At 41.4% G+C, this 21,223-nt stretch overlaps 1 protein-coding gene across 18 annotated transcripts in view; it reads right to left on the bottom strand.

Annotated features, from left to right (window-relative positions):
* LOC129827983 (prominin-1-A-like) overlaps positions 1-21,223 on the bottom strand; it is a 115,859-nt gene that overhangs the window by 73,791 nt on the left and 20,845 nt on the right. For 13 of the 18 annotated variants that reach the window (XM_055889338.1, XM_055889344.1, XM_055889345.1 and 10 more), the window contains exons 2-3: positions 4,394-4,452; positions 3,726-3,752 (exon numbers count right to left, since the gene is read on the bottom strand). In XM_055889338.1, the coding sequence (XP_055745313.1) occupies positions 3,726-3,752; positions 4,394-4,452 (86 nt within the window). The remainder of the gene's footprint in view (positions 1-3,725; positions 3,753-4,393; positions 4,453-21,223) is intronic. The other 5 variants (XM_055889342.1, XM_055889350.1, XM_055889346.1 and 2 more) reach the window with 1 other exon arrangement.

The following is a 21,223-nucleotide window of genomic DNA, read 5'->3' as shown; positions in this document are numbered from 1 at the left end:
TTTTGGTGCTCCATCATGCTGGAAAAGGCATTGTTCGTCACCAAACGGTTCCTAGATGGTTGGAAGAAGTTGCTCTCGGAGGATGTGTTGGTACCATTTTTTATTCATGGCTGTGTTTCTTAGGCAAAATTGTGAGTGAGCCCACTCCCTTGGCTGAGAAGCAACCCCACACATGAATGGTCTCAGGATGCTTTACTGTTGGCATGACACAGGACTGATGGTAGCGCTCACCTTGTCTTCTCTGGACAAGCTTTTTTCCGGATGCCCCAAACAATCAGAGAAAATGACCTTTTGCAGAATATCAGTCTGTCACTGATGTTTTTCCTAGAGAGAAGTGGCTTCTTTGCTGCCCTTCTTGACACCAGGCCATCCTCCAAAAGTCTTTGCCTCACTGTGCGTGCAGATGCACTCACACCTGCCTGCTGCCATTCCTGAGCAAGCTCTGTACTGGTGGTGCCCCGATCCCGCAGCTGAATCAACTTTAGGAGATGGTCCTGGCGCTTGCTGGACTTTCTTGGGCGCCCTTAAGCATTCTTCACAACAATTGAACCGCTCTCCTTGAAGTTCTTGATGATCCGATAAATGGTTGATTTAGGTGCAATCTTATCCTTGCCTGCGAAGCCCTTTTTGTGCAAAGCAATGATGACGGCACGTGTTTCCTTGCAGGTAACCATGGATGACAGAGGAAGAACAATGATTCCAAGCACCACCCTCCTTTTGAAGCTTCCAGTCTGTTATTCAAACTCAATCACCATGACAGAGTGATCTCCAGCTTTGTCCTCGTCAACACTCACACCTGTGTTAACGAGAGAATCACTGACATGATGTCAGCTGGTCCTTTTGTGACAGGGCTGAAATGTAGTGGAAATGGGTATTTTGGGATTCAGTTCATTTGCATGGCAAAGAGGGACATTGCAATTAATTGCAATTCATCTGATCACTCTTCATAACATTCTGGAGTATATGCAAATTGCCATCATACAAACTGATGCAGCAGACTTTGTGAAAATTAATACTTGTGTCATTCTTTCTTCTGTAATAAACATTTCAATTGAACCCTACCCATATAGGCAAATTCGCCAGGTGGTTTACACCTGACTTGAAAATGGAGTTGCGAGAAAAAAATAAGCAATTGCACTTGTTTGATAGAACCGGTGTCGCGTCAGTAACCTCCATTAGCCACTAGATGCGGTTATAATGAACAGATTGGTTTCTGTTTTCTTCCTACAAATGTGGCTCTATTCTTTGAACGGTTTAAGCCCCCCAAAAAATATTACGACCCCGTCACTGAAAGATAGCAATCTCAGCAACACGTATGTGTCTTCTGTTTCCCTCAAGCCGCACAGGACTCATTAGACCAGAGTGAACAAGACCAGGCACTAAAATCAGACTGGTGGGAAAAGAACATCGTCAATTATGATGTTCTTTTCTACACAGAATATAATAACAAATTATTGCCTGATGATCTTCTGAAATTCCCAATAACTTTCTGATGCATTTCAGTCACTTCAAACCATACTTCCTTCAGATTGAAATTCTGTCAAAAGTACTGTCAGACTGATTTGTAATAGACTGTCATAGCCCCAATTAAAAAAGTAAACATTCGGCTTTGATTACATCCCTTTTTTTTTTACATGGTGGACCGCATTTATTTATTTTTTAATCTAAATGGGTCGCTGATCCAAAAAAGTTTGGGTACCCCTGGGTGAACATATTGTCCCATGTACATTGTGTAATTTACCGATGGTCCCTAACTAGCCCCATAGGGATATCCAAAGTCAACCCAAATTGACCACGAGCATTACGATTGGGTCGCGTGTAGTTGCACCCTGAATTTATAATGACTTGTATGCTGCCAGATGTGGGCATGTGGGCAGGGTTGAAACAAACCCAACCTTCATTTACACTGTGATGCAGTCACGGCCACAAGTTTCACAAAATTCCAAAATGATCCTAATTACATTTTGTAGTCAATTTTGAAAGTAGAATAAATGTTTTTCTGACTCATATCAAATGCCACATTGGCTGTTTTCTAAATGAAAAGTTGTATTTTTAGTGGCAGTTGCTTGCTGCTTTGCCATTTAGCGCTTGGGCTCAAATCTATTCGGAACTTTTTCCACCTCTTCTCCTTTCCTCTTCTGCTAATTTCGAAATCTTTGGGGACAGTTTCTAAATCTCCAGCTGCTCAGTTAATCCAACTTCCAAAGCCACTATTTGGCTGAGTAAGGCTCACTGGGTATCAGTCAGGTAGTTCCTGGAGGCTATGGATAAAGAAAAATCCTGTCTTACCTAAAGCCCCCTTCGCCCTGGCTTCTTTTTCTCCACATTATCAGACGTGGTAAATCTCAGAGCTGGAGGGAATGTGTGACTTTTACTATAATGAACGAAGCAGCCACGTCTGACCAGCTCTGACCTCATCATTTGCCCATGGACGGTTTTGTTTGTCTTTGTTGAGGGTTCTGCACGTCCACTACAGTCGCATTTAGATGGATTTTTCTGTCATGCTTCCCACGGCTGTTTGAACTGGGTGGCAACTGGCAAGGGCACTTTGTGTAACTCAACGCTATGTGATCTGATTCATTTTCAAGGTTAAGATCCCAGGTGGGCCGTCCGCTACTCGCTTGCTACTGGCATTTGTCCAATTAGGGATGAAAACCCACACACAGCCATTCTCTCAGTGCATAACAAGGAGAGAAAAAGTGACTTAGACAAATGTTCCTGCCAGAATAACTGTCAGATTGCGAGAGAGTGTATCACAGGATGGTAATGGTAGCAGTAAACTGTCATCTCTGTACGATCCTTAACAACAACCCTTTACATGGTTAAAACGGCGCCCTAAAGACTGCCCTTGACATAATGGTATGAGATATGATGATAAGCGTCACCTAACCTCTCCAGTCTCCAGCAGGTTCGCCTAACGCATGGGAATGTGATATATGAGGGTCTTTATGGACTAGGACTGTACTGAATATGGGGTGGAGGGGGGTCAGTGTCTTAGGAATTAACTGGAGTTCTGGCCACATCAGCACATCTAGGGCTCAAGTGAGGCTCGGCATGGCAATGGTTTGACTGGCTGTCTGGGAGAGACGAGGGAAAAACACACTGCGGAGGATTCAGGAAACTACACGGCCTGACTGAATGGTTGCCATCGAAATCCCTGGTCCGAAACAAATCTGACCCTTTAGGAAATTGCTCGTACACAGATATGAATTGTGCCTGTTATTGTACAACTGGCATGATCATATTAATGAAGGCACTTAACATGGTATAGTACAAACCCATATAAACCCATTGGGTATACAGTGACTGTCATATAACTTTGAATGGATTTCCAATTATGAACATAACCAAAGGTAGTTTCCAAGACCCCCAGCCCAGCTGGCAAAATTTGTCATGGGAAGTGCCAAGTAATGACTTCATTTTCGAATTTAAATCTGTTTTTCTGGTTGAAGAGATGCCAGATAACCACATCACAATCAGTTAAAGAGGTATTAGTCTAGTATGCTAAAAAAGACGTGTGAACAAAATGTCATTTTGCCACAAGTGTACAACCTGACGTTATCCGTTGCAAAGTCTGACGTCATTGCAACCAGTTTTGCCCGCTGGGTCAGTTCAACAGATGGGAGAGCTAAAGGGATACTAGATGGGTGAGGGGTAGGTGGGGAAGGACATGGCCCATACAGGTGAATGAAGGTAAAGGAAGCTAGGTAGTGTGCAGACTTTACCTGGAGCGTCAGAACAATGTTCTCTGGCTGAGGGTTGCCAAGTCAGATGAAGAAGGCATGCAGAAGACAAAGCCAACACAGAGTCAAAGAAAGGGCAAAGCCATACAAACCAAATCATGAAGCAGAAAATCAAACTTAAAATTGACATGCATATCCAGACATTTGCACACAGACAAAGAGCACCGATAGACTTCAATATATTGTACACTCCATCTTTGAAGTCGTTTCAACGTTTTGGCACGCCATTGACTGTGGGGGCTTCAAAACAGTTTAATCCTGATTAATAAATAAATCATTAAAGCTCTGTCTGGAAACTTTCTAACACTTTTCTTCTGAAGATTCAGGAGAAACCTAGATCTTCAAAGAAAACAAGTTGTTAATTAAAGCTCTTTATTAGACAAAAACACAACTGATTTCTCCCTCTGTTTGTTTTCATACACAGTGCCAGAGGCAATTCCTGTTTTTCCAGTGTACTAACAAAGGACGGCCCTACCTTGGCTTCCACAAGCAATTAACACATTGCTTTAGAACAGAAAGGGCGGTGCCAATTTCGCAACATCTGAAATATGCGTCATTTCCGTATTATAAGAAAAACTGTGACACTAATGTGAAATCATAACAACGTATAAACAACCACAGGCGAACATAAAACAGAAACACACACTTACCTTCTGATACTCCGACTGAATGGCTCCAAATTTATCCTTGGCGACTTTGATGACGAGATCTGAAACAACATGGAGGAAACAGACACAGCGTGAAGCCCTATTGTCACAGCTCAGCACTGGCATAGTTGGTAACGCAACATCATGTTCCCCCCCATAAGTACAGTACAGAAACGTTTACAACACAACCCCCTGAGGACCACCTTCACCCTCTAAATTGTACAGTAGTAAATGATATATCATATCCATAGGGGTTCAGCCAAAGAGATACAAAATAATACCGTTCTATTTAATTATGTGTGTTCAGCAAAGCTATCCACTGATCTAGAAAACAAAAAGCTATTGCATCTTCACTAGCGGTGGATGAAACCTTATAGTAACTGTAGAAATGTACTTTTACTATGGACATGTTGAAGTAAAAATGTATTGTGCAGGTCAAATCTAAACACATAACAAAGCTATAAAAAAACAGACGAAAGCTGTTCAGATTACGAAGCAAAAAAATCCAAAAGAACCCTTCGGTTCAATGTGAGGACAACATAGCCACTGATGTTATTTTGTTAGGAGTCAAACTGACATGAGGCAGAAGCAAAGTCATGCGGTGAAAGGGTCAAGCACCACGCTTTCGTGAGGTGAAAGCGTCAAGCACCACGCTTTCGTGAAGTGAAAGGGTCAAGCACCACGCTTTCCGCGGACGTCATATTACTGAGACACACTGCTGAGGACAAGAATACTGCGACAACATTCTCCAAGATTGCCTCTCCTCCAACCCACTCGATGCCCTCTCTATGTGGCAAATTGGGGGCATGAGCTTGATAGAGCATGGAGTGGGGTACTCTTCCCACAGCTATTTGACCTGCAGCGGGGTTGTTCATTTCTCACAAATGATGACAGCGTAGAGCAATGCTTCTCAGAGGCTTAAAGCGCCCTGGAATGAGATGGAAAAAGAAAGACAAGGGGCTTTCCTTTGCTGCAATGCAGGGTTTTTATCACAGGCAGAAATGGACAAAAATGCTAATAAAGACACGCTAAGGAAGGGAGGGAATCGTTGACAGGCACTTTTTTAGCAAAGATGGGCCATCTATTATTCAAAGGATGGGCTGTGTTTTAAGAGAGGAGGTCGCTTCGGGCTTCTCTTTCACCCAATTATTCTTGCTTTTATGAAGATCTGAGTGGCAAACTAACACGTGTTCCATGGAAAACCTACTTCATTGTCTTTGTCTTGACATTCAATTGTGTTGAAATTAGGACGTGTTCGCATCTGATTGGCGCGTACATCCTTGTCCTTTCCAGAAAATAGTCATTAGTAAAAAATATTTTGACACATTGCTCACGTTTCCCCCATTGGTTTCCCCCCAGGGTTGAAAAGTGAATCTAAGAAAGACCTCTGGTTTCCCTTTTCTGACAGTTCAATTTGACATTGAATCGACCACTGTCAATATCCCCTCACATTCTGATAAAGGGGGAAATCCATTAACCAGGTCAGTGGGTTTGCTCATCAGAAGATGACTTACACGCTGACCAAACTGGCCGCGTTGCGAGTTTTGCAAAAGAAAATTACAGACGTTTTTCCATTTTAGAGCTTGATGCGATGCAAGTCTCGCCTCTCCCATCTACTGATTGGTTTTTACGAACATATACCCTCGTGGGTGACTGCAAGATGAACGAGGTCCACATTTCACTCCAGTTCAGTCCACTCCAGTTGCACCTTAAAGTTGGTTGCCAACCGCCATATCAAATCTACAGAAAAAGAAAGATGAACGAGGAGAGATTAAGAAAATTAACAAAAAAGTAACTAGGTTTCCCCTTTTTATCTGTAGATTAATTGTCGGAGTAGGGAACACACAATTTTGTATGACTCAAAATGATCCAGCTAAAAAAAGGACCATATGCATTTCAGGTAAAACAACCCAATGTTTACCTCCCTGGACAAATTAGATAGGAATGTTATTAATGTAGTTGGTTCACGGTTGATTTTGGTATTTTAACCTGCGTGTCATGAATGTGTCTGGTGGGGTAGACAGAGCCGGTTTGGTCAGCCTGTTACAGATACCTTCTGTGTAATCACATTAGCTAGCTACCTACAGTACACATCAGGGTAGAGGGGCTGGCCTGCATAGCAAGCAGCAGCAGCTTAAAAGTAGTAATCTTATGGAGAAAAAAATGAATCTTAAAATATATATTTTTTATATACTCTTTTTTTTAGGATACACGTGAAATATAAAAAGAAATTGGCCAAATAAGGTATTTCAAAAACATTTTAAATACATTCCAACATATATTACAGAATGTATATAGAAATGTATGTAACATGAAACTCACAATATATGTTAAATGCATTGGGAGAAGTATTTAATATATTTCAAAATACATTCTGAAATAAATTAAACAATATTTTCACATGTATTTATCAATATATTTTGAAAATAAATGTTAAAATACATTTGGAAATGTTTTGTGAAATGTATTACATTTGATTGTATTTGTAAGAAATGCAGTATATGTTTACATAAAATGTATGGCTAATAAAATACATTTGGCAAATCATATTGTAATGAAATGGTGACTGTCTTAACAATGGAGCTCTTTAGTATCACATGCACTTATGTCAGTCTCATTAAGACTGCAGTACTGGCAGTGTACAAGCTTAAACTTCATTGACAGAGTACAACATAGCACATGAACTGGCATGACACTTTCGGCCATGGGTGGCAAAAAGAAAGCTAACCCAAGGCCACAACTCCAACAAGCCATTGCCTCCAGATCCTCTAATAGGCTGCAATATACAGTGCATTCGGTTAGAATTCCGACACGTTGACATTTTCCAATTTATTTTACGCTACAGCCTTATTCTAAATTGATTAGATGCCCCCCCCCCCATCAAACTACACACAATACACCATAATGACAAATGAAAGAAATAAAAATGAAATAAATCATTCTCTCTACTATTATTCTGACATTTCACATTCTTAAAATAAAGTAGTGATCCTAACTGACCTAAGATAGAGAATTCTTACTAGGACTAAATGTCAGGAATTGTGAAACACTGAGTTTAAATGTATTTGGCTAAGGTGTATGTAAACTTCTGACTTCAACTGTACATGATGAGATTATTATGGATAAGGGCAAGATTATTTTATTTGTCAAACGGCAGCTGAGCCATGATCATCATGTCACCAGAATAAGACCCTCAATATTTATTGGAAAGGAACATCAAGCCAATCACAGTTCACTTTCACCACCTTGTGCTTTCCTGAGTCATTGCGTGACTCCAAGTTTACTTCGATATAACGGTTATTATATAAATATTTGTGCATAAAGGTGTTTCCACTGCCATATCTGGCATAATTCATTTTACAGACACAAAAATATCCCACCATGTCAAACGGACAAATTGTCTGTCAGCATTTATTCATTTGTAGCGGCATTTCCTGTTTCCATCAGCCCGGTCGTGACTTTTTCCATGCATCAGGTAATTCATCCGCATGAAATGGTTGGATGGTTAACCTGGGTGTTGATCAATACGTAAATGGGTAATTTAAGTGCCGCCCGAGTAGCGCAGCAGTCTAAGACACTCGATCCCAGGCTGTGTCACAGCCGGCCGCAACCTGGAGACCCATGAGACGGCGCATAATTGGCCCAGCGTCATCCGGATTAGGGGAGGGTTTTAGCCGGTCGGGATGTCCTTGTCCCATCGTACGCTAGCGACTCCTTGTGGCGGGCCGGCTGCATGCATGCTGACTTCGGTAGCCAGTTGTACGTTGTTTCCTCCGACACATTGGTGCGGCAGGCGTTAACTGTCATAACAGTTTACGCCTGTCACTCCAAATGAACGCTGCCATTATCTGCCACACGGGTTGCTACTAGCTACCTACAGTCGACATGATTTGACTGAAAATCTGAGTCAAGTGTTACTATTATCCCTGTGCTTCATTGAACCTCATGCTGTGTGGAGAAGAGGAAGCAAGCAATGAACAAAGGTGAGATTACTATTATGTTCACACAATTAATTCCAATTAGCATGTGTACACCCATGTCAGCTGCTAGCTGATTTGCTAATGGGATTAGCCCGAGGAGACTCTCTCACGCTAATGGAGAGAAACTGGCCTGCGACCTTTACCTCACTAACAGTGTTGTTAAGCGAATGAGACACAGGGCCACCTGTCCCAACTATGTGACAGTTCCTAATTTATTACTTTGTGTGACGAATAATAGCCTCTTTTGGCAATCCACACAGAGACAGGCAGGTATTGGAGGGCCTTGTATGAGATTCTCGTCTTCATTTTGAGCTAATAACATTGCACTGGTCTGCTCTGTACTTAATACTGAGTTGGAGTTTAATTTTAGGATGCAAAAACCCTTGTGTAACAATAGTTGTTTTTTTGGTCACTCAAAGATGGCGGGTGGGTGAGCGAAGAGTGAGAGAGAGACTTCACTTCAAAGCTGGAAAGCCTCACGGCATAGGTAACACATTCTGCAGCTAGTGTTGGCAGTGGTAGTGACAACCTCAAACTGACCACTCAGAAGTGATACCAGTCTGCCCCGACCTCCCACTGAACCCCAAAAGAGTTAGACGTTTTGTAAACGCAAAATCGTAAACTCACAGCACATGGTGCCGCAGCTGTTTGAAAAGCTTACATCCACATTGGAATTGTTATGTCTGGTTAAATATCCCAAAGCAACATCGTTTAAAAAATATATACAATAATTAGGCATAATCGGGTTTTATTTCATTCATGCTTATAATAAGCCAAAGCGCAAATTATAGTTGAAATGTAGGACATGTTCAGCAAGTGTCATTGTCAGTTTTCCAAATGTAGAGATCTAGGGGATAACTCACTACTCGAACACTATGATATGTCATCAAGCATTACAACAAACATGCATAGATGCACTGATGAGGTATGCAGTAGCCTGTGCAGTAAAAGTATACTGTTGCTGGCTTGTCGGCAAGCGAGTTCACTGACCTAAAATGCCTGCACTCACCATAATCTGACTCATGACGACATCAAATTGTGCCCGACTTACTGTGACAACAATTATAAAGGCTGAAATGTAGACGACATGCAGTCGTAATATTCAGGGTAAAGCATAGTGATCCAATCCAGAAGAGATCCAATGGGTTTTGGAGTCAGGGGGGGGGGGATATAGTGATAGTAGGGCTTTAGAAACAGACACACAATGGAGGTCAGACGTTTGCTGTGCTATCACCCTCCTATTCTGCCAGCCCTAAACCCAGCTGACATGGTTTGAATATGGTGCATGAATTCCCATTCCTCAGGCGGATGTAAACAGTCCCTTAGGCCCAGTGGTAAACAAAAGAGCCGTGTCTCTTACTGTGTGACTCCAAGAGGTAGTAGAGCAAGGGGGGTTAAATTACATAATTACATAATAAGACAGGTAGGACTCAATGCCAGTGGGAGACTAGATACTGTAACAGTACGGTAGGGTTCCCCATCCACTACTTCTGTACTAGCCTGGGCAGCTACTAGTGATCTTTATGGATGGATCTCCACTATAGTCTGGGCTTGATCCACACAAGTCCCCTGGCGAACGGTTCGTACATAAAACATTCTCCATTCAGGCTGGATTTCATGGCGAGAAGGCAAAAAAAAAAAGAGGAAAATATGGCTACTTGCATTGTGAAACACCATTTTCCAACACCATGCTAGTGTGGCTAATACCTAGGAATGTTAGCCTTCTCGCCATTAAATCTAGTTAAGGAGGAAATCGAACCCTTTTCCAGCCTGAGTGGAGAATGTTTTATGTAAGACCCGGGTCACCTGGGGACACGAGTGTATTACCAGCTGTGCACATCAAGCCCAGACGACAGTGGAGATCCATAAAGCGGCTGCCCAAGCTACTTCTCGGCCGGGCTAAACTCGGAACTTAATGTGCTTCTGATTCATCTGATGGCTGACACCTACTCTGGGTCTGATATCACCTGACTCGAGACAGGGGTTGCTCCTTTTGATTTCTAAAGATCTGAAGGAATATAATAAATCAGTGATGGGAAAACACAGCAACGCAGCTCTCTTTTGAGAGCGAGATGATACCCAACTCTATGGTATTCACGTAATCGTGTAAGCCCAAGCAATGTTTTCTACACAAACAAATGTTCAGAAATCTCATCCGAACACTCAGGCGCGTTTCACAGTTTGTTCCATGTACTGGAAATCTTCCTTTGCTGTCTCCCAGAGGACTTAAGACTGCTTTGATGTGACAAGGCGGAGGAGGTATTTGGACAACCTGTTGTATCTTTGAGATGGATGGGATCCCCTGTGGGTATCGACCTCACTATTTCCAGAGGCGAAGGAAAATGTTTTACGGAGGCATAGATTAGAAGCACCTGTACAAAGGCAAACATTCCAGTGAATTACTTGCCTGATGACTAACCTTTCCTTCGACCTGATGACGAGGCATCTAGGAGAGGTGTATGAATGTGTAGGTCTGAGGAGTGAATGAGTGAGTGTATGTGAGTGCGCTTGTGTATCGGGAGGCACTAATGACGAGCAGCTCTGGAAGGAGAGAAAGAAAAAGAGAGTGCGAGAGAGATATGGACGTGGATGGGATCCAAGCTCGGGCTCAGTGAATAGAATCGTCTAATCCTCCTCCATCAATGGCAGCGCAGCTCACATTTGCCTCTGATTAGGTTTCCCACCCACGCCACTTCTCTCCGTCTCCGTAACTCTATCTGTGGTAGCGTGGGGGAGCCAGCTAGCATCTCACCACCTCCGAGCCTGAGTGGTGGGTTTTACCGCAGCAGCATCTATATTCTCTATCCCAGCCTTTGAGTGGAGATAAAGAGGAAAGAAAAAAATAAATATTTCATTGGAGTTTTCCCAGAGGTAGCCCATTTTGCTTAGGACGGGTGTGCAGCATCAACTGATTAGATAGATACCCACTGGGCACAGAAGTCAGTTCAACGTCTAGTTTTGATTTACATTTGGTTGAGTTGTCGACTAACGTGAATTCAACATGAAATTAATGAACAAATTCACCATGTCATTGGACTTAAAAATGAATGCCTTTACTTTGAGGGCTTTTTGCAAATCCAATTCGTTTCCACGTTGATTCAACGTCACTACATAGATTTTGGGGTTTAAATGACATGGAAACAATGTTGATTCAACCAGTTTTGCCCAGTTGGTAGGCTCTTACGAACAAAAAGCTCCTATAGGTTTCTACTGCATCCATATCTTTGCCTGTGTTAAACAGGATATCCTGCCTGCAGCACACCCTGCAAGAAAGTAGCAAGTGGGCAACCTCAGGGGTTCCTAAGAGGAAAAGAGGAAACAGAACTGATGAATGGTGAGATTTTCATACACTGCCCATCATTGACAGATTTATATGGAAGTACTTCCATATATACTTTGAGAACAGGCTACCTTCAGAAGAGTCTTGTGAGGCATGTGGGCGTCCTAGAGCAAAACAACCGACATGTAGGCCATTGTGTCTGTGAGAGTCTCACCTTTCGATGGTGGGTGAAATCAGTGTGTAGCCCAAACTGTTTGGACAGATTGGAGGTTGTCAGATTGGCGGTACCGACTTCAGACAAGTTCCATGACACTTGTGGGGATCGTAGAGTAAAACGGAGAGGACAATCGTGTCCGTAAGAGTCTCATCGTTCCATAAAGGGGTCATATTAGTTTGTAGTTGGATGCTACAGACATTTTCTTGGGATGTCTCCTTGTCTGACAAACACTGCTGTAGCTCTGCCACCTTCTACCGCAGATGCGGAAGGCCAACATTGGCAGATGTTTTATTTTAAATGTAACCTTTATTTAACAAGACAAGTCAGTTAAGGACAAATTCTTATTTACAATGACGGCCTACCCCTGTCAAACCGGAACGACGCTGGGCCAATTGTGCGCCACCCTATGGGACTCCCAATCACAGCCCGAATGTGATGCAGCCTGGATTCGAGCCAGGTACTGCAGTGACGACTCTGGCGCTGAGATGCAGTGTCTTAGACCACTGCGCCACTTGGGAGCCCGATGGATGCAGTGGATTGAGACGCAGCCCATCCCAAAACGATAACTCTTGCTTAAACATAAATATTTTTGTATTATGCTAATTCAATTTCCATGGGGGCACGAACATTTAATCTAGGGATTAACGAGATACTGTCTAATGCAGGGGTGGGCAACTACAGTCCTCAAGGGCCTGAATGGTGTCACACTTTTTCTCCATCCCTAGCAAACACAGCTGATTAATAAAATTGCATTCTAAACTGAAGATCATGATTAGGTGATTATTGGAGTCAGGTGTGTTAGCTGGGGCTGGGGAAAAACTGTGACACTAATCAGGGCCCTCGAGGACTGGAATTGCCCACCCCTGGTCTAATGGTACCAATAGAGGATGACTATGCCATCTAAACTATAATCACAACTTTTTTATATATACATACCGGATAGGTGCAGTGAAATGTGTTGTTTTACAGGGTCAGCTATAGTACTACGGCACCCCTGGAGCAAATTAGGGTTAAGTGCCTTGCTCAAGGACACACCGCAGGTTTTTCACCTTGACGGCTCGGGTAATCAAACCAGCAACCTTTCGATTTCTTGCCCAATGCTCCAACCACTACGCTACCTCCCGCACTACATCTCTCCAAACACCCACAGTGTGATGCTAATCCTCAGTCTTAGCCCCCTGGGTGTCCATGTAAAACAAGAGTGATTAGCACAGCACTTTAATTGATTTGAGTGAACGTCTAAGCCCACTCACTGGGGCACACAATACATGTACCCAGTTCAGTGGCGCATTAATCATCTCTAAAGATGATCTGAATCTGAAGGGAGCCTAGGTTGGTGATACACAAAGAATGACGTAAACACTCATTCCTAATCAGTCTTTCTCATTTGAATGAACTGTAATAACCATGGGGAGTGTCCACAAAATGGACTGTGAACCATAAGGTGAGTGAACCTTGTAATTATGCACTTTGGGATGCAAAGCACTGGATCGACACAGTATTATCTTCATCATCATGATCACTGCTGTAGGATATTTTGAGGGATTTTCCTATAGCAGTATTTTTTTATGCCATTGAAATCCTTGGGCGGGACAGTGTATGGTTTGTATTTTCTTCGGGATGGAAAAGTGCTTTCAGTGTACACTTCAACGACTAAAACCAGACAGAGTATGTACAAAAAATAGTGGACCTATATCTTTTTTAAATAACATGATCTTTGAGAACTAACATTCACCGAAATAAAAGCTAAAAACAATGATTTTGTGTAATGCGTATAATTGCAGGAAATTGGCTTAAAAACGCAAACATTTCTCTACAGCGCAAAGATGGGGGCCTCTAAAATATTCTCTTAAATTCAACCAAGCCGACGGGCAGACCGCACCCCCTGTCACACCCCTTCCATGCCCCCTGCCACGCCTACCACCTAAACCCCTTTAAGATCCAGAAGAAACCCTGTATAGTCTAAATTATATTGAGGAGGGTAGCAAAAATGAAAGTGAAACACATTCTGTGGTAGTTTCTGCAGTCCAAAATGTTATACGATTCCTATACAACCTAGTATTAGCGCAGCATGCCGTTTTTTTAAACAACTATGCAAGACCCAGGCCTTGGCCACCAAAATGAGGTGATAATCCAAAATCTGTTATTCTGTAGCTGCCTAACTGAGCAGAGTATAACTGAAGAGGCAGGAGGCCGACACAGATATTTAAAAAAAAATAAAAAAATTATCGCTTCATCAATGTCTCAGAGAAGCGTACCCAGGTAAAGTGTGTGAGAGGGAGGGAGAGAAAGAGAGAGGGACATATTGTGTGTGTCTGTTTGGGAGAGAGGGAGGGAGAGAAAGAGACAGTCTGTTAAGTCAAGCCCCATGCACTCATTCTTCCATCACTCACATTTACCCATGAAGGCACTGTGACTGATGAGACCTTGGGTTGGAATGAAAAATACTAATCAACGGGGGAAAAAAAAGAGCCAGTGGCGCCGTTAAAATTCGAATATCACCCAGGCTTAAACCTTCTCACCCGTATAGGGGGACATCCATATAACAGGCTTATTGGTGGAAACGGTATAAAACTGCATATCTTTGAGATACATTTCCAAGGTATTGTTCAATTCACTCGACCCCTCCCTGCTTGTAAAGGCAGAGTAGAATGCAATGTGATTTTCTGGGTCAGGGATTGCATTGACAAACTTCTGCGTTTTCCCCAACAAAGCTACTGTATCTGTGGAAAAGCAGAGCCTAGTTCAGTGAAGTAAGCACAACCTGACGAGTGTTGAATGGGGATCATCTTGGCAGGGACTGTCACAAAATGGGATTTTATTTGAAGTCTGGTATAACGATGTCACTTCATCCTCCTCTGAGGAAATTGAGATATAGTCTGTGAAATTAAATATTATTGACATAGCGAAATTTGGTAAATAATAGATGGGTTAGCGAACAACTTCACGAAAACGGTGAGCACACTTCAAAGATCCAGAAGGCCATGTGTTGTTGTGATTCTGGATTGCTATATAGCTAGCAATAATGGCAAGAAGCTGCCATGTTGGGAATCATGGTGGCTCGTTTGAGCTAATTTTATCTTGTTCTTGATACCATGCCTTGTTTTGAGGTGTTGACTAGAGGTCGACCGATTAATCGGATTGCCGATTTAATTAGGGCCGATTTCAAGTTTTCATAACAATCGGAAATCTGTATTTTTGGACACCAATATATTTTTTTACACCTTTATTTAACTAGGCAAGTCAGTTGAGAACACATTCTTATTTTCAATGACGGCCTAGGAACGGTGGGTTAACTGCCTTGTTCAGGGGCAGAACGACAGATTTTTACCTTGTCAGCTCGGGGATTCGTTTTTGCAACCTTCCGGTTACCAGTCCAACGCTCTAACCACCTGCCTTACATTGCACTCCACGAGGAGCCTGTGTGGCAGGCTGACTACCTGTTACGCAGCAAGAAGCCAAGGTAAGTTGCTAGCTAGCATTAAACTTAACTTATAAAAAACAATCAATCTTAACTTCTTGCGAATATAGGGGGTGCTGTTTCGACTTAGCATAAATCGGTCTCCAGATTAAACGGCTTCCAACTCAATTCTTGCTCATACAATATGCATATTATTATTATTATTGGATAGAAAACACTCTCTAGTTTCTATAGCCGTTGGAATTATGTCTCTGGGTGAAACAGAACTCCTTCTACAGCACTTTTCATGACAGGGAGTGAGATTTCAGAAATCTTGGCCCCTGTTCCCAGGTCAGTTGTAATGTCCCTGTAAATGCTATGGAGAAACAAACACTGCCTACGTCTTCCTCTGGATGTCAGTACGTGGTGACGCTTTGGAGTCGATTGCGCAATCAGGGCCTGTATAAAACACCAATGACCGGAAGTACATTTATTTTCGTCTCTGCGCCTGACGCACGATGGACTTGCCTCCTTCCAAGCTGTTGTTTAGCAAGTAATATTTCTCCGGTCATGTTTTTACTCATTATAGGTGTTAACCTGTTGGGGATGGGGGCGCTGTTTAGACTATTTATGCTAATTTGGCTAATTTTTTAAACGGCTTCCCACAAAATCCTTGATCGTACAATATGCATATTATTATTATTATTGGATAGAAAACAGTCTATAGTTTCTATAGGAGTTGAAATTTTGTCTCTAAGTGGAACAGAGCCCATTCTACAGCAATTTCCCTGACATGGAGTCAGATTTGAGAAATGTTGGCCACTCTTCTGAAGTCAGTTAAAAGGGCACTGTCGTTGCTATGACTATACGGACACTTCTTACGTCTTCCCCTGGATGCCTTTACGTGATGACGATTCCAACGGGGTCGATTGCGCGTTCACAGGCCCTACAAATGAAAAAACCCTGAAGCTAGTCATTCTTTGGGAGCTGCGTCATGAGCCTAGAGGACACCGGCGCGCACCTGTTCCAAGCGTTAGTTTAGCCTGTTATATTTCTCCGGTCATCTTTTCACTCGTTATAGGAGTTAAAAACATCATAAGGTAGTTAATTTAAAGCGTTTTATAGCAATTTATATCCGTTTAGTGCGATTTTGGGACATTTATTTTTGCAACGATGTGAAAAGTTGGGCACGCTTTTCAGTTCATCCCGAACGCAGTTGACATTTCCACATGGCAAGAGGACAGCTTTCCACCAAAAGACGATTTCTCCCAAGAAAGGATCCTTTGCCCAAGATACTGATGGAAGAACAGCTCAAGGTAGGACATTTTTATTATGATAAATCGTGTTTCTGTCGAAACATTTTAGTGGCTTAGGACGCCATGTTTTTTGACGTAGCTTCGCTTGGCGCAAACTGTATTGAAAAGTAAGGATAAATTAAAAAATGTAATAACGCAATTGTATTAAGAATTAAATTGTCTATCAATCCCTGTCCACCCTATATTTTTTAGTCACGTTTATGAGTATTTATGTATAAGAGTAGATCACTGTCTAAGTGGCGCAAGGACTTTTTCTTTACCAGCTTGTCTACATTTCACATTGTCTAACCATGATTTTGGTGGCTAAATATAAACATTTTCGATCAAACTGTATATGCATGTTGTAATGTGATGTTACAGGAGTGTCATCGGAAGAATTCTGAGAAGGTTAGTGAAAAAATTAATATCTTTTGGCGATGTTGACTTTTATCGCTCACTTTGGCTAGAATCAATGCTGGGCTGCTAATTGCTATGTGCTAAGCTAATATAACGATTTATTGTGTTTTCGCTGTAAGACACTTAGAAAATCTGAAATATTGTCTGTATTCACAGGATCTGTGTCTTTCGATTCGTGTATGCTGTGTATTTTTACGAAATGTTTGATGATTAGTAGTTAGGTAAACACGTTGCTCATTGTAATTATTCTAGTCCATTTGTGATGGTGGGTGCAATTGTAAACTATGCCATCTACCTGAAATATGCACTTTTTTCTAACAAAACCTATCCCATACCATAAATATGTTATCAGACTGTCATCTAATGAGTTTTTTTGTTGGTTAGGGGCTATAAATATCTTAGTTTAGCCGAATTGGTGATGGCTACTGGTGTTGGTGGACAAATAAAAGATGGTGGATTATGCTAATGTGTTTTTAGGTAATAGATGTACATCTTTACATATTGTGTCTTCCCTGTAAAACATTTTAAAAATCGGAAATGTTGACTGGATTCACAAGATCTGTGTCTTTCATTAGCTGTATTGGACTTTAATGTGTGAAAGTTAAATATTTAAAAAAAATATTTTTTTTGAATTTCGCGGCACTGGTTTTTCAGTGGGGGGGGGGGGGGGGGGTGCCGCTAGCGCCACGCTGATCCTAGACAGGTTAAAAACATCATAAGGTAGTTAATTTGAACCGTTTTATAGCAATTTATATCCGTTTAGGGCGATTTTATGGCATTTCTGTGTGACGCACTTCGAGGAGCTGGGCACTTTGAGTGCATGGTGAACGTTAGTGGCCATTTCGACGGGACAAGAGGACATCTTTCGACCAAAAGACGATTAGACCGGAGAAAGGATTCATTGCCCAAGATTCTGATGGAAGAACAGCTCATAGTAAGAACGATTTATGATGATAAATCGTGTTTCTGTCGAAAAATGTTAAACGCTTATGCCGCCATTTTGTTTGGTGTAGCTTCGCTTTGGCGCAACCTGTATTGAAAAGTAAGGATAATTTAAAAAATGTAATTCAGCGATTGCATTAAGAATTAAATTGTCTATCAATCGCTGTCCACCCTGTATTTTTTAGTCAAGTTTATGAGTATTTATGTATAAGACTAGATCACTGTCTAATATGGCGCCCGACATTTTCTGACCAGCTTGGCTACTTTTCTCATTGTCTAACCACGATTTTGGTGGCTAAATATGCACATTTTCGAACAAACTCTATATGTATGTTGTAATATGATGTTACAGGAGTGTCATCTGAAGAATTCTGAGAAGGTTAGTGAAAAAATTAATACATTTTGGTGGTGATAATGCTATCGCTCTTTTTGCCGTGAATCAATGATTCAGTGATTGGGGACACTGCCCTGTGTAGGGTGCCGTCTTTCGGATGGGACGTTAAACGGGTGTCCTGACTCTCTGAGGTCATTAAAGATCCCATGGCACTTATCGTAAGAGTAGGGGTGTTAACCCCGGTGTCCTGGCTAAATTCCCAATCTGGCCCTCAAACCATCATGGTCACCTAATAATCCCCAGTTTACAATTGGCTCATTCATCCTCCTCCTCTCCCCTGTAACTACTCCCCAGGTCGTTGCTGCAAATGAGAACGTGTTCTCAGTCAACTTACCTGGTAAAATAACGGTAAAATAAAATAAAAAAATGTTGGGGTAATGTTTGCACATGTGCTATGGTAATATAACGATTTATTGTGTTTTCGCTGTAAGACACGTAGAAAATCTGAAATATTGTCTGGATTCACAGGATCTGTGTCTTTCAATTAGTGTACGCTGTGTATTTTTAAGAAATGTTTTATGATTAGTAATTAGGTAATACACGTTGCTCTCTGTATTTTTTCTAGTCGAGTTGTGATGGTGGGTGCAATTGTAAACTATGATTTATACCTGAAATATGCACATTTTTCTAACAAAACCTATCCTAAATCATAAATATGTTATCAGACTGTAATCTGATGTAGTTTTTTCTCGGTTAGTGGCTATCAATATCTTTTTATTTGGCCGAATTGGTGATAGCTACTGGTGTTGAGAAAAAAATGGTGGACAAAGAAAAATGGTGATTTTTGCTAACGTGGTTAGCTAATAGATTTACACATTGTGTCTTCCCTGTAAAACATTTTATAAATCAGAGATGATGGCTTGAATCACAAGATCTGTATCTTTCATTTGGTGTCTTGGACTTGTGATTGAATGATATTTAGATGTTACTATTTAATTGTGACGCTATGCTAGCTATGCTATTCAGCTTTTTTACTGGTGGGGGTGCTCCCGGATCCGGGTTTCTGAGTCGCTAGTTAACTACACATGGTTGATGATATTACTAGTTTATCTAGCGTGTCCTGCGTTGCATATAATCGATGCGGTGCCTGTTAATTTCTCATCGAATCACAGCCTACTTTGCCAAACGGGTGATGATTTAGCACTGTCGTTGCACCAAACCTAACCATAAACATCAATGCCTTTCTTTAAAATCAATACAAAAGTATATATTTTTTAAACCTGCATATTTAGTTAATATTGCCTGCTAACATGAATTTCTTATAATTAGGGAAATTGTGTCACTTCTCTTGCGTTCCGTGCAAGCAGTCAGGGTATATGCAGCAGTTTGGGCCGCCTGGCTCGTTGCGAACTGTGTGAAGTTAATTTATTCCTAACAAAGACTATAATTAATTTGCCAGAATTGTACATAATTATGATATAACATTGAAGGTTGTACAATGTAACAGCAATATTTAGACTTAGGGTTGCCACCCGTTAGATAAAATACGGAACGGTTCCGTATTTCACTGAAAGAATAAACGTTTTGTTTTCGAAATGATAGTTTCCGGATTCGACCATATTAATGACCAAAGGCTCGTATTTATGTGTGTTATTATGTTATAATTAAGTCTATGATTTGATATTTGATAGAGCAGTCTGACTGAGCGATGCTAGGCAGCAGCAGGCTCGTAAGCATTCATACAAACAGCACTTTAGTGCGTTTGCATGCAGCTCTTCGCTGTGCTTCAAGCATTGAGCTGTTTATGACTTCAAGCCTATCAACTCCCGAGATTAGGCTGGTGTAACCGATGTGAAATGGCTAGCTAGTTAGCGGGGTGCGCGCTAATAGCGTTTCATTCGGTGACGTCACTCGCTCTGAGACTTGGAGTAGTTGTTCCCCTTGCTCTGCAAAGGCCGCGGCTTTTGTGGAGCGATGTGTAACGCTGCTTCGAGGGTGGCTGTTGTCGATGTGTCCCTGGTTCGAGCCCAGGTAGGAGCGAGGAGAGGGACGGAAGCTATACTGTTACACTGGCAATACTAAAGTGCCTATAAGAACATCCAATAGTCAAAGGTATATGAAATACAAATGGTATAGAGAGAGATAGTCCTATAATTTCTATTATAACTACAACCTAAAACTTCTTACCTGGGAATATTGAAGCCTCATGTTAAAAAGAACCACCAGCTTTCATATGTTCTCATGTTCTGAGCAAGGAACTTAAACGTTAGCTTTTTTACATGGCACATATTGCACTTTTACTTTCTTCTTCAAAACTTTGTTTTTGCATTATTTAAACCAAATTGAACATGTTTCATTATTTATTTGAGGCTAAATTGATTTTATTGATGTATTATATTAAGTTAAAATAAGTGTTCATTCAGTATTGTTGTAATTGTCATTATTAAAATAAATGTTAAAAAAACGGACGATTAATCGGTATCGGCTTTTTTTGGGTCCTCCAATAATCGGTATCGGTATCGGCGTTGAAAAATCATAATCGGTCGACCTCTAGTTTTGACTGATGTCATGTCTATGATAATATGACAAAAATTTACTAGCTTCCTAACCAACAACTGTAACAATGCATTTCAGAGACTGTGCTCATTTTGCAAATGTATTTATGTTCTCAATAAACATTGGAGACGAATGTTGTCAACAATCTTAGCCAATTGCCCTAAAGCTGAGCACTTGTCGGTTTTGTTGCAAACCCGCCTATTGTGCATAATTTAAATAATACATAAAAGGCTATATACAGTATTACATTTTTAATTAGCCTACAACAAACATTTATAAACGCATAGGTAATCCTGCAGTAGTAAATACTGATGGTTTACGTGGTGGTTATGAGCTATGAATTCCATTCGTTTTTCAACAGGACAATGATCCAAAAGATACCTCCAGGATGTACAAGGGCTATTTGACCCCG

The sequence above is a fragment of the Salvelinus fontinalis genome, chromosome 29, assembly GCF_029448725.1.
Source record: "Salvelinus fontinalis isolate EN_2023a chromosome 29, ASM2944872v1, whole genome shotgun sequence".
NCBI classification, from domain to species: Eukaryota; Metazoa; Chordata; class Actinopteri; order Salmoniformes; family Salmonidae; genus Salvelinus; species Salvelinus fontinalis.
The sequence above is the reverse complement of the archived record's forward strand: the minus strand, read 5'-3'. Positions and strand labels throughout refer to the sequence as shown.